The sequence below is a fragment of the Hyla sarda genome, chromosome 8 (assembly GCF_029499605.1).
Source record: "Hyla sarda isolate aHylSar1 chromosome 8, aHylSar1.hap1, whole genome shotgun sequence".
Classification (NCBI taxonomy): Eukaryota; Metazoa; Chordata; class Amphibia; order Anura; family Hylidae; genus Hyla; species Hyla sarda.
In genome coordinates this window covers 184,561,839-184,578,914 of record NC_079196.1, presented here as the reverse complement: position 1 = coordinate 184,578,914, position 17,076 = coordinate 184,561,839, and the positions used below count along the sequence as shown (strand labels likewise).

At 47.7% G+C, this 17,076-nt stretch overlaps 1 protein-coding gene across 5 annotated transcripts in view; it reads left to right on the top strand.

The window, feature by feature from the left end:
• LOC130283871 (uncharacterized) overlaps nucleotides 1-17,076 on the top strand; it is a 417,906-nt gene that overhangs the window by 107,806 nt on the left and 293,024 nt on the right. For 4 of the 5 annotated variants that reach the window (XM_056533499.1, XM_056533498.1, XM_056533496.1 and 1 more), the window contains exon 13: nucleotides 236-380. In XM_056533499.1, the coding sequence (XP_056389474.1) occupies nucleotides 236-380 (145 nt within the window). Of the gene's footprint in view, nucleotides 1-235; nucleotides 381-3,818; nucleotides 3,942-17,076 lie in introns of those variants that run through there. The other variant, XM_056533500.1, reaches the window with a different exon arrangement.

Sequence of the window (17,076 nt, the reverse complement as noted above, 5' to 3'; positions counted from 1 at the left end):
ATATATAATATGGTTGGTATACATACAGTTGTATTGAAAAACGATGTTTAAAATAGTTTGGACTGTGGATTACTGATGTTTTCAAACAACCGTATATATAAAAACTGTAATGCATAAAAATGTATGTTGAATATACTGACATCGAAAACTTGTTTTAACAATAGTAATTTCCAGTTTTTTCTTCCATTAATAAATGCACACATCACAACTTGATTTTGTTCTGTTTGTATGACAGAGATACATATTGTATCAGCTGTATCAGGACCTAGAGGAGACAGAAGAAATACGGATTGCAGCATATTATACTGCTATGAAATGTCCAAGCCAGGAACTATCACATTTAGTGCGGCAAACACTCCGACATGAGACGTCAACGCAAGGTAAGTCCAAAATATTCTATTTCCCTCCATGTGTCTAGGATGTGATTTCATTGAAGAATTAGAAATGTCAGCCCCAGCCCTGGTGCCTAATGGTCTGAGCAGGGAGGATCCAGATGGCTTATAGTGGTACATCATTAATTCTCTTCTCCAGCCATTCTATAGTGACACTGCCTCACTGGGACGCGCACACATAGGCTTCAAAGGAGCTTGAGCCCCTGCCCTTTTCTGCACCTGCCCCTTTAATGCCCTTTTTTATTTTCTGTATGTACAGCACTGCCAAAGTCCGGGTAGCACAACATCCACGTTCATGACAGTGTAACCAGTCAAATGTGAAGTGATAGTACTACAGCTTTCAGTCTATATTTCTAATTTATGTTATATAGTTCATTGTTATTATGCATGCATATCTTTTTTGAACACCTAGAGGACCCTACAGGACTTTAAAGCGAGATCTGGAGATAAACTCACTTCAAACCTGAGGAGTAATGGCTGCTCTCAGCAGCCAGGACTCACAGTTAATGCCAGACCTCAGTGATCACGCCAATGTCCGGCAGTGGGTTTTGGGAGGCTGATCAGGATCTACATGGGGTGATGCAGCTGATATTACAACCAGAGGCCCCTACCTCAGAAATTGTGTTGTCTTAAAGTGAAACTACGATACAGAACATCTTATCCCCTATCCATTGGGGCCAACTGCTGGGACCCCCACTCTCTCCTGCCCTCCACACTGGCTCTTCTCATGTACAGAGTGACCTCAGCACCGTGCACGAATTACTGGCGACCACCGCACGAAACAGTGGCTGACACACCACTCTATATATCTCTATGGGAAAACTGGTGATACATGAACGGTGTATCTCCAGTTCTCCCATACAGATATATAGAGGGGGGTGTTTGCCACTGCTTCGTGTGGTGGTCGACAGTAATTCATGCACGGAGGCGAGGTCATTTAATGCATGGGGGGAGCCGGGCTGTCAGGCGGGGAATACCAGGGGGTCCCAGAGGTCGGACCCCCTGCGATATAAATAGGGGAGGATAAGATGTTCTGTACCATAGTTCCACTTTAGCATATGTAAAGCTTTTACTAACTTTTTTTTTATTTTTATGAAAAGTGCCCTTTTTTTTTTTTACTTGAGCCCATGCCCTTCAAAATATCTGTGCATGTCCCTGCTGCTTCATAACCTTTGGGGTATGATATTGCCAACCACTGTATATCACACTAGTTGCTAGGCAACAGCTTAGCAAATAAATGTCTGACTTGTACCTGGCATAGATTACCAAGTGTGGCGCACAAACAGGGCTGCCATCAGAAATGTTGGAGCCCCTTACACAGCTCAAGGCCTGCCCCCCCTCACCTGTCTCCTCAGAACCTGCCAGACAAACATTTTAGGCTCCTCACTTTTCCTGCACCTATAACGCTCCATACAGTAATAATAGAGTGGCTATATAAGTGGGTTGGGGAAGAGTAGCTAGGTCCATCCCTTACTCATTAGGTAGTTAGGTCACTCCAGAAAGTAGACAGGTCCCTTCACATAGTTTTACTCATTACACAGGTGCCCAGAGTAGGTAGGTACCACCTTTAGGTAGGTCCTTGTGTAGATAGCTGCCCCTTGTAGATAGTTACTCCCTGTATGCAGGTACAGCCCTCTATAAGTAGGGGTTACTCCCTGTACATAGTTGCAGCCCCTCACATACAGTAGTATCCCGCTCCTCTTTAGGTAGTAGTAGCAGCAAACCCCCTTTAGGTTGGTGTTAGCAGCAGCCCCCTTTAAATAATAGTAGTGGTAGCCCCTTTTAGGTAGTAATAGAAGCAGCCCCCTGAGGTAGTCATAGAAGCAGCCCCCTTAGGTAGTAATAGCAGTAGCCCCCTTAGGTGGTAATTAGAAGCCCCTTTAGGTAGTAATCAGTAGTCCCCTTAGGTAGTAATCAGCAGCCCCCATAGGTAGTAATAACCAGCAGCACCCCCTTAGGTAGTAATAACAGTAGTCATTTGGGTAGTATTCAGTAGCCCCCTTAGGTAGTAATCAGTAGCCCCCAAAGGTAGTAATCAGTAACCCCCATAGGTAGTAGTAACCAGCAGCACCCCCTTAGGTTGTAATAACAGTAGTCAGTTAGGTAGTAATCAGTAGCCCCCTTAGGTAGTAATCAGTAACCCCCATAGGTAGTAATAACCAGCAGCACCCCCTTAGGTAGTAATAACAGTAGTCATTTGGGTAGTATTCAGTAGCCCCCTTAGGTAGTAATCAGTAGCCCCCAAAGGTAGTAATCAGTAACCCCCATAGGTAGTAATAACCAGCAGCACCCCCTTAGGTTGTAATAACAGTAGTCAGTTAGGTAGTAATCAGTAGCCCCCATAGGTATTAATCCGTAAACCCCATAGGTAGTAATAGCCAGCAGCCCCTTAGGTATTAATAGTAGTAGACCCCTTAGGCAGTAATCAGTAGCCCCCTTAGGTAGTTATCAGTAGCCCATTAGGTAGGAATAAGTAGTCCCCTTAGGTAAGAATAAGTAGCCCCCTTAGGTAAAAATCTGTAGTCCTCTTAGGTAGGAATATGTAGCCCCCTTTGGTAGAAATAAGTAGCCCCCTTAGGTAGAATAAGTTGCCCCATTAGGGAGGAATATGTAGCCCCCTTAGGTAGGAATATGTAGCCCCCTTAGGTTGAAATAAGTAGCCCCCTTAGGTAGCAATATGTAGCCTCCTTAGGTAACAATAGAAAGGAAAAAAAACATTTACCTGGCCTCCAGTGCGGTCCATGGCCTCTTCTTTTCTGCCTTCTTCTCTGGTATGTGCTCTGGCGCATGATGATGACGTCATTCATGTGCCGGAGCGCAGAGGACGGAAGCCCGGGCCTCTTGTCGGCACCTGCATAATGTGGGCCGGCCACGAGAGTGATTTACAGGGCTGGGAGCCAATGGCCCGAGCGCTGCATTAAACTATAGGCACGCTTACAGCCCTGCTTGTCCTCAGTGTACAGAGCCCCGCTTGTCCTTGGTGTACAGAGCCCTGCTTGTCCTCAGTGCACAGAGCCCTGCTTGTCCTCAGTGTACAGAGCCCTGCTTGTTCTCAGTGAACAGAGCCCTGCTTGTCCTCAGTGTACAGAGCCCTGCTTGTTCTCAGTGTACAGATCCCCGCTTGTCCTCAGTGTACAGATACCCGCTTGTCCATAGTGCACAGAGCCCTGCTTGTCCTCAGTGTACAGAGCCCTGCTTGTCCTCGGTGTACAGAGCCCTGCTTGTCCTCAGTGTACAGAGCCCTGCTTGTTCTCAGTGTACAGATCCCTGCTTGTCCTCAGTGTACAGATCCCCGATTGTCCTCAGTGTACAGATCCCTGCTTGTCCTCAGTGTACAGATCCCCGCTTGTCCTCAGTGTACAGATCCCCGCTTGTCCTCAGTGTACAGAGCCCTGCTTGTCCTCAGTGTACAGAGCCCTGCTTGTCCTCAGTGTACAGAGCCCTGCATGTCCTCAGTGTACAGAGCCCTGGTGAACAAGTGCCCTGATCTCTCTGCAAGCTTTCCCAGTGGACATCTGCATGGACCCAAAAACAGGCCAGCCTGGCCAGGTGGGTGGCTTATGAATTGTATAGTTAGTTGTATGCATAGGCGTGCGCACGGGGTGTGCCGGGTGTGCCCAGGCACACCCTAATCCAGTGGCGGTGCGGCCCGCACCGGGTGACACCAAGACGCTCCGCAGCACCCCCCATCTGTGCCCGACCGTCCTTCACCAGCCCAGACCCCCCCCCCCCCCGCTGTGCGGTGCGCCTGTCCGCACAGCGCTGCCTCCTGCTCCTGTTTGTGCCCCGCTCCGCTCTGGCTCACCTTCAGTTGGTCCGGTCATGTGACGGCGCGTTACTGCCGTCACATGACCATCAGGACGTCACACTGTATTCAAGGACACCGGCGCCAGAGCTTGACGTGACGGTACGCGGCTCGCAGGATTACCGCGCTAAGTGAGTGAATGTTATTTCAATCTGCCTACTGGGTCTGGGGGGAGGGGGTTAATCTGGGGCACTGTACTATCTTCCTACAGGGGGGGGGAGATAGGGTTAATCTGGGGGGTACTGCATTCCTGCAGGGGGGGAGAGGGGGTTAAACTGGGGGGTACTACCATCCTACTGGGGGGGGAGGGGGTCATCAGGGGGGTACTACCTTCTAACAGGGTGGGGGGATAGGGTTAATCTGGGGGGTACTGCATTCCTACAGGGGGGGGAGAGGGGGTTAAACTGGGGGGTACTACCATCCTACTGGGGGGGAGGGGGTCATCAGGGGAGTACTACCTTCTAACAGGGTGGGGGGATAGGGTTAATCTGGGGGGTACTGCATTCCTACAGGGGGGAGAGGGGGTTAAACTGGGGGGTACTACCATCCTACTGGGGGGGGTCATCAGGGGGGTACTACCTTCTAACAGGGTGGGGGGGGATAGGGTTAATCTGGGGGGTACTGCATTCCTACAGGGGGGGAGAGGGGGTTAAACTGGGGTGTACTACCATCCTACTGGGGGGGGGGGGGGGTCATCAGGGGGGTACTACCTTCTAACAGGGTGGGGGGATAGGGTTAATCTGGGGGGTACTGCATTCCTACAGGGGGGGGAGAGGGGGTTAAACTGGGGGGTACTACCATCCTACTGGGGGGGAGGGGGTCATCAGGGGAGTACTACCTTCTAACAGGGTGGGGGGATAGGGTTAATCTGGGGGGTACTGCATTCCTACAGGGGGGGAGAGGGGGTTAAACTGGGGTGTACTACCATCCTAATGGGGGGGGGAGGGGGTCATCAGGGGGGTACTACCTTCTAACAGGGTGGGGGGATAGGGTTAATCTGGGGGGTACTGCATTCCTACAGGGGGGGAGAGGGGGTTAAACTGGGGGGTACTACCATCCTACTGGGGGGGAGGGGGTCATCAGGGGAGTACTACCTTCTAACAGGGTGGGGGGATAGGGTTAATCTGGGTGGTACTGCATTCCTACAGGGGGGGAGAGGGGGTTAAACTGGGGGGTACTACCATCCTACAGGGGGGGAGGTCATCAGGGGGGTACTACCTTCTAACAGGGTGGGGGGATAGGGTTAATCTGGGGGGGTACTGCATTCCTACAGGGGGGGGAGAGGGGGTTAAACTGGGGGGTACTACCATCCTACTGGGGGGGTTTAATCTGGGGGTACTACCTGCCTGCTGGAGGGAGGGGGTTAATCTGGGGGTTACTACCTGCCTGCTGAGGGGAGAGGGTTAATCTGGGGGTTACTACCTGCCTGCTGAGGGGAGAGGGTTAATCTGGGGGTACTACCTGCCTGCTGGGGGGAGGGGGTTAATCTTCGGTACTACCGGTCTACCGGGGGGGGGGGGGGGGGTTAATCTGGGGCCCCGAGTAGGCAGGTAGTACCCCCAGATTAACCCCCTCCCCCCCAGTAGAATGGTAGTACCCCCAGATTAACCCCCCCCAGTAAGAAGGTAGTACCCTCAAATTAACCCCCTCTTCCTGCCAGTGGGAAGGTAGCACCCCCAGATGCTGGTCGCCTCCATGTCTATTTTGCTTTTGTAGGGAACTGTACTGCACCTAATGTGGCGAATTATACCGCACCTAATGTGGGGGAACATACTGCACCTAATGTGGGAACTATACTGCACCTAATGTGGGGGAACTATACTGCCAGCCTAATGTGGGGGAACTGTGCTGCACCTAATGTGGGGGAACTGTACTGCACCTAATGTGGGGGAACTGTACTGCACCTAATGTGGGGGAACTGTACTGCACCTAATGTGGGGGGAACTATACTGCACCTAATGTGGGGGAACTATACTGCCAACCTAATGTGGGGAACTATACTGCCAACCTAATGTGGGGAAACTGTACTGCACCTAATGTGGGGGAAGTATACTGCACCTAATGTGGGGGAACTATACTGCACCTAATGTGGGGGAACTATACTGCACCTAATGTGGGGGAACTATACTGCACCTAATGTGGGGGAACTATACTGCACCTAATGTGGGCAACTATACTGCCAACCTAATGTGGGGGAACTATACTGCACCTAATGTGGGGGAACTATACTGCACCTACTGTGAGGGAACTATACTGCACCTAATGTAGGGGAACTGTACTGCACATAATGTGGTGAACTATACTACACCTAATGTGGGGGAACTGTACTGCACTTAATGTAGGGGAACTGTACTGGTGCAGTACAGTTCCCCCACATTAGGTGCAGTACAGTTCCCCCACATTAGGTGCAGTACAGTTCCCCCACATTAGGTGCAGTACAGTTCCCCTTCATTAGGTGCAGTACAGTTCCCCTTCATTAGGTGCAGTACAGTTCCCCCACATTAGGTGTAGTACAGTTCCCCCACATTAGGTGGCACCTAATGTGGGGGAACTGTACTGCCAACCTAATGTGGGGGAACTGTACTGCCAACCTAATGTGGGGGAACTGTACTGCCAACCTAATGTGGGGGAACTGTACTGCCAACCTAATGTGCAGGGACTTATACTGCACCTCATGTGCGGGGACTTATACTGCACCTAATGTGGGGGAACTATACTGCACCTAATGTGGGGGAACTATACTGCCAACCTAATGTGGGGGAACTATACTGCACCTAATGTGGGGGAACTATACTGCACCTAATGTGGGGAACTATACTGCACCTAATGTGGGGAACTATACTGCACCTAATGTGGGGGAACTATACTGCACCTAATGTGGGGAACTATACTGCACCTAATGTAGGGGGACTGTTCTGCACCTAATGTAGGGGAACTGTTCTGCACATAATGTGGGGGAACTGTACTGCACTTAATGTAGGGGAACTGTACTGGTGCAGTACAGTTCCCCCACATTAGGTGCAGTACAGTTCCCCCACATTAGGTGCAGTACAGTTCCCCCACATTAGGTGCAGTACAGTTCCCCCTCATTAGGTGCAGTACAGTTCCCCTTCATTAGGTGCAGTACAGTTCCCCCACATTAGGTGCAGTACAGTTCCCCCACATTAGGTGGCACCTAATGTGGGGGAACTGAACTGCACCTAATGTGGGGGAACTGTACTGCCAACCTAATGTTCCCCCACATTAGGTTTGCAATACAGTTCCCCCAACTGTATTGCAAACCTAATGTGGGGGAACTGTACTGCCAACCTAATGTGCAGGGACTTATACTGCCAACCTAATGTGGGGGAACTATACTGCACCTAATGTGGCGGCACTTATACTGCACCTAATGTGGGGGAACTATACTGCACCTAATGTGGGGGAACTATACTAACTGTGTGCGTATATATATACATATATATATATATATGCACGCGCGCAGCGTGAGTTTGTGCTTTAGGGTGCACACCCTAATGCAATAGGCTGCGCACGCCTATGGTTGTATGTATCTTCTACCTGCCTTTCACCGCTCCCTACATCATGGCACAGTCTGAGATATGTTATATGTGAAATATAATTTATACATCTGACTGTGCCATCATGTAGGGGGCGGTGAAAGGCAAGAAGAAGATGGAGTAGGCTTCCCTGCAGCACAGAGTATTTCTGGTAGGAACTGTAGTGAGGCAGAGTATCCAGAAATACTCTGTGCTGCTGTGCTATTTCGGTAATTAATCTAAGAGGCCTCAGCCTCACCCAAGCAGGGGGCATAAGTGTGTGGCTTATGAATGGACTAGTTGCAATTTTCTACCTGCCTTTCACCACTCACTATATGATGTCACAGTCAGAGATATGACTTATATATCTGACTTTTCTATCATGTCGTGAGCGGTGAAAGACAGGTACTCTGGTGGAAAACTTTTTTTTTATTTAATCAACTGATGCCAGAAAGTTAAACAGATTTGTAAATTACTTCTATTAACACATTTGAATCTTTCCAGTACTTATTAGTGGCTGTATAGTACAGAGGAAATTCTTTTATTTTTGGATTTCTTTTCTGTCACGGCCACAGTGCTCTCTGATGACACCTCTGTCCATTTTAGGAACTGTCCAGAGCAGGAGAAATTTCCCATAGAAAACATATGCTGCTCACGACATTTCATAAAATGGACAGAGGTGTCAGCAGAGAGCACTGTGGTCGTGACAGAAAAGAAATCTAAATAGAAAAGAATTTCTTCTGTAGTATACAGCCACTAATAAGTACTGGAAGGATTAAGAATTTTTAATAGAAGTAATTTACTTACTTTATTGTTTAACTTTCTGTCACCAGTTGATTTAAAAAAAAAGTTTTTCCCCGGAGTACCCCTTTAAGTTGAACTGGGTATCACAGACAGAGTCCCCAAGTTGGCATAAAAAGGAGGAGGATAGTTCAGTGTTTTTAAGCGTTTGGTGTAGTTAAGGTGATTGGCATTGCCATCCCTCAAAGTACACCATAGCCTCAAGTGCACTGCACCCCCTTTTCCTTTCTATGGCAAATATTCATATACATACTGGGTGGGAATAGGTGCGGGGCAGAGGTGGGGCTAGGGGTGGAGTCTCGCTGGGGGCCCTTGCTTTATTTGGTCCGGGGGCCCTTAGTTGGTCCGGGGGCCCTCAGTCATTATATATTCCATCCTCACAACTATTTTCAAATGGATCTGTCCCCATAAATTCAGTCTAATGCTAAATCCACGCCACATGTATACTATGCATTGGAGATATATGTTGGGAGTGGTCCCAGATGTATACCTTTGGCATATACCATTGTATATCCATACTGTGGAATATGTAGGACATTGGGCACAATGCAAAGAAAACATTTATACCATACCATACACATATGTTTTTTTTTGCAATGGCAGCCCACTATATAGGTAAATGCAGCCTATACAGTACAAGAAAATTCTTCTTCTTGATGAGAGTGTGGAGACTTATAGGTCAGTCATGCTCCATTGTTAATTCTCTTGATTCCATTAGGAAGTCTTGGGAAAGCTACCTCCAAAAGATGGTATTCCCGGTCATGTTTTAAGGCTTCTTAGAATCGCTCACTGACGTGAAGGAAAATCTACATCTAAAAGGTGGTATTAGAGAGCTGCTTTGCATATCCTTCTTCCTATAATTCCTAGTGTAGCATAAATGGCCTATAAGTCTCCACACATCTTTGTGACTCTCTCCTCAAGGAGAAACATTATGGCTCTATGCAGTCAACCAGCATCCTGGTCTGTACTGATGAGAGCTATAACCCTGAAACAGCTGTCTACAGATGGTGAACTCTCCCTCAAGAGTTGTCTAGCTTGGCTTCCATTCCCACTTATGTCGTAAGGCATCTTATTAGAAATGGAGTCACACATTGACATGAAGGAAATGCGACCTCTAAAAGGAGACATCAGAGAGCTATTTTGCAAATCCTTCTTGTTATACAGCCAACGACCGATGAGTTAACCTCTTAATGACCCAGGGTGTAACTGTACGCCCTGCGTCCGCTCCCGTGCTATAACGCAGGATCACATGCTAACCCCGCTTCATAGCGGGTTGGTCCTGGCACTTAGCAATGGCCGGGACCCGTGGCTAACACCGGGCATCACCGAGCGCAGTGATGCCCAGTATTGATCCCTTAAACATGGCGATCAAAGTTCACTGCCGCGTCTAAAGTGAAAAAAAAAATGCTGACTGGCAGCTCAGTTTAGTAAAACCGCGGTGTCCTGATCAGCTGAGGACAACCGAGGAGGGTCCCACCTTCCTCCTCAGCATCCGATCATCGCTCGATTGCTCCATGCCTGAGATCCAGGCTGGAGCAATGGAGCACCGATAACACTGATCAGTGCTATGCTATGGCAGAGCATTGATCAGTATATGCAAACAGAAGATTGCATGTTATAGTCCCATAGTCCCCTATGGGGGCTATAAATGTGTAAAAAAAAGTTAAAGGACATCTAAAGTGCACTATAACTTATCCCCCTCCATGTAATACATGGAGGGGGCGTGTCTGCCACGGCTTTCTGCGTAGGATGAAACTGCACTTCCTGCATACTGCCGCGGCCCCGTCCAGGAGATCCCGGGGGGCCCCAGTGCTTGGACCCCCCATGATCTATAACTTATCCCCTATCCTTTGAATAGGGGATAAGTTATGTTGCGCTGAAGTACTCCTTTAATAAATGTGATTTAAACTTTTCCCTCATAAAAGTTTAAATCACCCCCCCCTTTCCTATTAAAGAAAAAAAATATGTAAACAAAAATAAATATAAACATATGTAGTATTGCCCCATGCATAAATGTCCGTACAATAAAATTATAATGTTAAATAAACCGCACGGTCAATGGCGTATTCGTAAAAAAAATTCCAATGTCCAAAACTGCGTATTTTTGGTCACTTTGTATAACATAAAAAGTGTATAAAAAGCAATCAAAAAGACCCATCAAAACAAAAATGATACCCGATAAAAAGTTCAGATCACAGCGCAAAACTGAGCCCTCATACTGCCCGGTATGTGGAAAAATAAAAAAGTTATAGGGGTCAGAAGAGGACCTTTTTAAACATGCTAATTTTCGTGCAAACAGTTATAATTTTCACCAGAAGTAAAACAAAATCAAACCTATATTAATCGGGTATCAGTTGAATCGTATGGACCTATAGAATAAAGATAAGGTGTAATTTTACGGAAAAGTGCACTCTGTAGAAACGGTAGCCCACAAAATGGCGTTTTTTTTTTTTTCAATTTTGTCTCACAAAAATTTTTTCTTTGGTTTTGTCGTAGATTTTTTGGTAAAATGACTGATGTCATTACAAAGTGCAATTGATGGTGCAGAAAACAAGCCATCATATGGGTCTGTAGGTGCAAAATTGAAAGGGTTATGATTTTTAAAAGGTGAGGAGGAAAAAACGAAAGTGCAAGAATGGAAATACCCTGAGTCCTTAAGGGGTTAATATTAACATTTTCGACATCAACATCTTATGTCAATAGTTCTGCCCACAACAATTTCTCTTTACTATATAGAGTTTCAATGTGATTGACAGCTTTGCATCTTATTTCCTGCTAACCGTGCCTTTCTAAACAAACACTAGCTGATGTTAGGCATTGGTCATGGCAACCTGGCATGTCAACAAGGTCATTAAAATTTTATGACTAAAATTACAAGAGTGCCATCTATTATCATAGGTGCACATTTCACGGTTACGGCTGTGGAGAAGGGGGGGGGGGGGTGGTCTCTAGATGAAAAGAATTATGTTTTTGTTGCATTTTAATATTAAGGCTAACGTCCAAAGCTAAAACACAGTCTCATTATACCGGCAAGTTGAGCTATTAGGAAAAGTAAGTGACAGCTGGTATGGCCACACATGTAGACTTTTTTTCTCCTGAGTATATGATCCAGAAATATTACGTGGTAGTAATAGTTCTTCAGACATGGTTGATATTTCTGCCATCATTGTTGGCAAACATCACATGGCAAACTAAAAGTGTAAAGAATGTTGTTACCAAAAGAGCACTTTGTTACTGGAAGTTACTTCATATTATTTTTGTATTGAAAAAGTGCAGATGTTATAGATGTGCATGAATGTACAGATATTACCACTGAGACCTCCACTGATGAGGAAAAGACCCTTCAGTTTACTGATCTATGGAGGTCCTACTTCTTGGACTTCTTGCATCTTACTGATCATACATTTATGGTATATCCTATCTATATGCCTGGTGGTTGGAAAGTATTTTAATTGTGCATATTAAAGAGTACCTGTCGTTAATAGAGATGAGCGAATTTCTGAAAAATTCGATTTGGCCGATTCGCTATTAAAAATGGCTATTTCTGGCCTACAGAGAGGCTCAATAGGGGTGTAGAACACTTTGCCTTGTCCTAACACGCATAGGGAGTGCGCTGTGTTAGTGAAATAATACTGTTATTCAGAATGACATGCAGATTACAGGCATTTCTATTAGAATCACTGCCGCAGAGCGTCTGTATGTGGCACATTTTTAATGTAATTTGTATTTAATTTAATTTGAATATATTTAAATGTTTTGATTACCCATTCTGGTTAGATACCACCTGTTCCAGCCACTGCCTCTCATCGGCCCCCCCCCCCCCTGACTGTAAAAGTGCAAATGTTTCATTTAATCAGTTATGGTTCATTGTTATTGCTCCAAGCTGTTTCTTTGGATTCTTGTGATAATTCCACAGGTAATATGACGTCAACGACCATAGGGCCTCAGTCTTGAAAATATTACATTGATTTTTTTAAATTTAAAATTAATTTTAGATTCCCAAGTTTAATGTCCCAGCGTTTACTTGACCACCAAATCCAATCTAACAAGGATTCACATGGCGGCACAATGACAGAGCCTAGAGGCGGCAGCAGCATGAGGAGACCATAATCTGGCAGAATGACACAGCCTGGAATTGGCGGCAGCAAGCGGAGACCATATAGTGGCTGAATGACACAGCCTGGAGTTGGCGGCAGCATGAGGAGACCATAGGGCCTCACAATCCCTAAGATTAAAAAATAAATTTTCAAATTTAAATTGAAGATTTATGGTAGCTAGTGCTGCCATAATTTTTTTTAGGTAATGTCCCTGGCCCAGCAGCATGAGTAAACCATATAGTGGCAGAATGACACAGCCTGGAGCTGGCAGCAGCATGAGGAGACAATAGGGCTTCACAATCCCTAAGATTAAAAGATGAATTTTCAAATTTAAATTGAAGATTTATGGTAGCATGTGCTACCATAAATTTTTTTAGGTAATGTCGCAGGCCCAGCAGCATGAGTAAACCATACAGTGGCTGAATGACACAGCCTGGAGGTGGCGGAAGCATGAGGAGAACATATAGTGGCTGAATGGCACAGCCTGGAGTTGGCGACAGCATGCGGAGAACATATAGTGGCAGAATGTCACAGCCTGGAGGTGGCGGAAGCATGAGGAGACCGTATAGTGGCTGAATGGCACAGCCTGGAGTTGAGTAGAACGTATACTGGCTGAAAGACACAGCGTGGAGATGGCGGCAGCATGAGGAGATCATATAGTGGCTGAATGACACAGACTGGAGATTGCGGCAGCAAGAGGAAACCATATAGTGGCTAAATGATACAGCCTGGAAGTGGTGGAATCATGAGGAGACCATATAGTGGCTGAATGGCACAGCCTGGAGTTGGCGGCAGCTTGAGGAGAACATAGGGTGGCAGAATGAGACAGCCTGGTGGTGGCAGCAGCAGCATCAGGAGTCCTAAAAATGACTCTGTGACAGAGTGCTACGGTGGGTGGCAATACCAGTACCCGGTGATGAAGGTGGGTGAAAAAAAGTCTGATGCAGAGGAATGTTTGTGACTAGGGAGCAGTGCCTTAAATCTGTTTGGAACTATCCATATTTGTGAAGTGTTGGTGTGGCACCATGCTCACTCTACCCTGATGCATCAGGCATTGGTAGGTGGAAATCCTGGCTGATCCATGCCTGATTCATCTTCACAACGGCCACAAATCAAGTTTGGCTGCCCAGAAGTCCAGCGGATCTTCAAGGTGTGTTGGCATGGGCATGTCAAGGTATGCCGCCACCTGCTGGTTCAGGTCATGCTCCAGGTCTACCTGCTGATGATGAGTTCCTTCACTATGTGGGTGAAGAAAGGTACTCAACAGCAACTGTAGACTCAGACTGCTGCTGATGGAGCTGGTACTGCTCCTGCCACCCCACCCCTCCCCAGCAGCCATGGCAGTGGAAGGTGAGTGCAGAGGGCCCCCCGAGTCAGACCTGAGAAAGGATTGACGATGGCGCCAAATGACTACGTAGGATGTATCTGTTGTAGATGAGTTTGTGCTCCCTCTCAGAGGGTGTAAAAAAGGCCCCCATTTTGTGTTGGAAGCAAGGTTCCAATAAGGTGGAGAGCCAGAAGTCATCCCGTGCGGCCGAATGGTGACAATTCGGCGGTCACTATGCAAGCAACTGAGCATGCATCGTGCCATTTGTGCGAGTGACTCGGAGGGACTCCCTGCCTCCATCTCCACTGCATTCTGCCGCAGTGTGTCTGGGTCCTCTGTCTCGCCTTCCTCATAACCCTCTAGCTCCTCTGGCTGCTCCTGCTCCTCCTCTCCTGTCAGATGACTAGAAAAAACGCCCATTTCACGAAACCTAAACTGTGCTCCACTGTGCCCCTCCCGCTCCTCCTCCTCCTTCTCCAGTTCAGCCCCCACAGGGCTCATGTAACCGTGAGATGTAGGAGTCACATCTCCAGTGCCCTGACCAGCCATCATTTCCAACATGTGATGTAGGAAATGAAGCAGTGGAATGATGTAGTTAATCCAGTAATCCTGGCAACTGACTAATAATGTGGCTTCCTCAAAGGGCCTGAACAAACGGCAGGTGTCACGTATGAGCTGCCACTGGTTGACATTGAAGTTACCCCTATCCGCTTGGATCATCAAGAAATTGGTGATGGCTTTTCTCTGTTTGTATAGTCAGTCCAAGATATGGAGGGTGAAATTCCAACGTGTGGCAACGTCGCAAATCAGACTATGTTGGGGGATACTGTTCTGTCACTGCAGCTCAGGGAGGGTGTGCTTTGCTGTGTACGAGTGGCTGAAGGGAATGCAAAGTTTCCTTCCCATTGTTAGGATGTCTTGCAAACGGGGGGGGGGAGGGGAACACTTCAGGAACTGCTTGACAACCAGATTGAACACGTGTGCCATGCAGGGCGCATGGCTCAGCCTTCCTTGTAGCAGCGCAGACAAGATGTTCTTCCCGTTGTCAGTCACCATGGTTCCCATTTCCAGTTTTCATGGAGTAAACCATGCTCCAATTTCTTTATGAATTACTTTTAGAAGTTCCTCCCCATGTGAAGAAAAGCGTAACACCACTGTGCCCTGCACATATGGTATGCTGAAGGGGCACTGAGACTCGTCCGTGCAGTGGAGGCCGAGGACACGGTGGAGATGAGGAGGTGGAGTCGCACAGTTACAGGAACAATGGCCTGAGAGCGTGGAGGAGAAATCGGCATGACCTGTCCAAGCTGGTGTTGTGGATGCAGGATCCACATTCACCCAGTGGGCCGTAAAGGACATGTATTGTTCCTGACCATAGTTACAGCTCCAGACGTTGGCGCTGCCGTGCACTTTGGTACACACCGACAGGCTCAAGGACTGGCCCACCTTCTCTTTCACAAATTTGTGCAGGGCTGATACTGCCTTCTTCGCAAAGAAATGATGGCTTGGGACTGTCCACCTCCACTCGGCACAAGCCATCAGTTCTCTAAAATGTGCAGAGTCCACCACTTGAAAATGGAGGGACTGCAGCACAAGCAACTTAGACAGGAGCACATTCAGCTTCTGCGCCGTTGGATGAGTGGGTGCATACTGTTGTCTCTTAGACATGGCTTCACCGATGGATTGCTGGCGAAATGACTGACTAAAAGTAGGAGGAGCAGGAGCATCTGGAGTGACAGAAGTAGGATTTGACACACAGCTCCCTTCGGCTGAGGTGGTGGAGCCTTGGCTGGCTGAAAGAGGGATCGGCGTGCCACTGGGTGATGCAGCAGGCTGGACCACCACATCGGAGCAGCGGTTCTCCCAGGCCACTTTATGGTGGCACAGCACATGTTGACGCAGGGCCGTGGTGCCAACATTGGGACCCTGGCCAAACTTCACCTTCTTCTGACACATCTTGCATGTGGCTACGTTAACCTCCTCCGGATGCTTGATGAAAAACTACCACACCGCCGAGTAGCTGATTTTCCCACCAACAGTCCGCACTAATTGACTGCTACTGCCACCGTATCCAGGAACCCCTGTTCCACTAACTCCGGCGAAGGTAGGCTGCTGCGAAGCAAGTGGTCTCCCCTGGCACGTTTGGGTCCAGAATTTCCACTTCTGCCACCATGCTGACTGCCAACCATGCTACCTCCTTGCTGGCTCAGCTGCTGCCTCACGGATAACCTGCAACCCTCTTCTCCTGATGATGATGAAGCCCCTACTACACCCGGCTACAGATTGTGATCATCTTCATCATCATCAACAAGTGTCTGCACATCACTGATGTCCTCCTCAGGTTCCTCAATAGTGTCTGCTTCAGGATGATGAATGCTGGCAACACCACTTCCCACATCACTCTTCTCTTCACTACTTGCCCGCCTGCCTAGCGGAGGGAGTGAATGTCTCCTCCACTTCTTGGCTGGGCAGTAGCTACTGACTGTCCTCTATTAGATCGTCCTCAGTGAATAGTGGAGCTGAACCCACAGCATAAGATACTTCTGTATGAGAGGTAACAGCATTGGACAGAGGCAATGGGAGGACAGGGACTGCTCCCGGGCCATATCAACTGAGTGTTGTGTCTGAGAAACCCACCGACTGTTGACTGGGGGTATCAGATGTCACTTGTGATGAAGTGGATGACCGTGTTAACCAAGCCATGACGGCAGATGGGTTGCCGGTTGAGACAAGATCGCTAGCTGATACCAGGAGATCAGGCCTCTCGCTGCGACTCCTGCTGCCACTCACCCCTAGTCTGTTGCAACCTCTGCCTGTGCCTGATGAATTTAGGCCTCTGTCCTGGCCTGACATACTTAGTGTATATATAAGAGGGGGAACAATATGCTTCACTACACTTAAAACAGTGTACAAGGTGTGTACTTTTGGCTGGCCTTTTGCAGTAACTAGGCCCTTAAGACTTTGTCAGGAACAAAATGGTACAACACTTAGATGTACGTATGTGGTATGCACTTATGAGGGCAGAAAAATGCGCTACAGTATGCTTAAAAAAGTTTTTGTCTACAACACCAGCCGGTGAGTACTTTTGTCTGTCCTTTCAAAGTATCTAGGCCCTTAA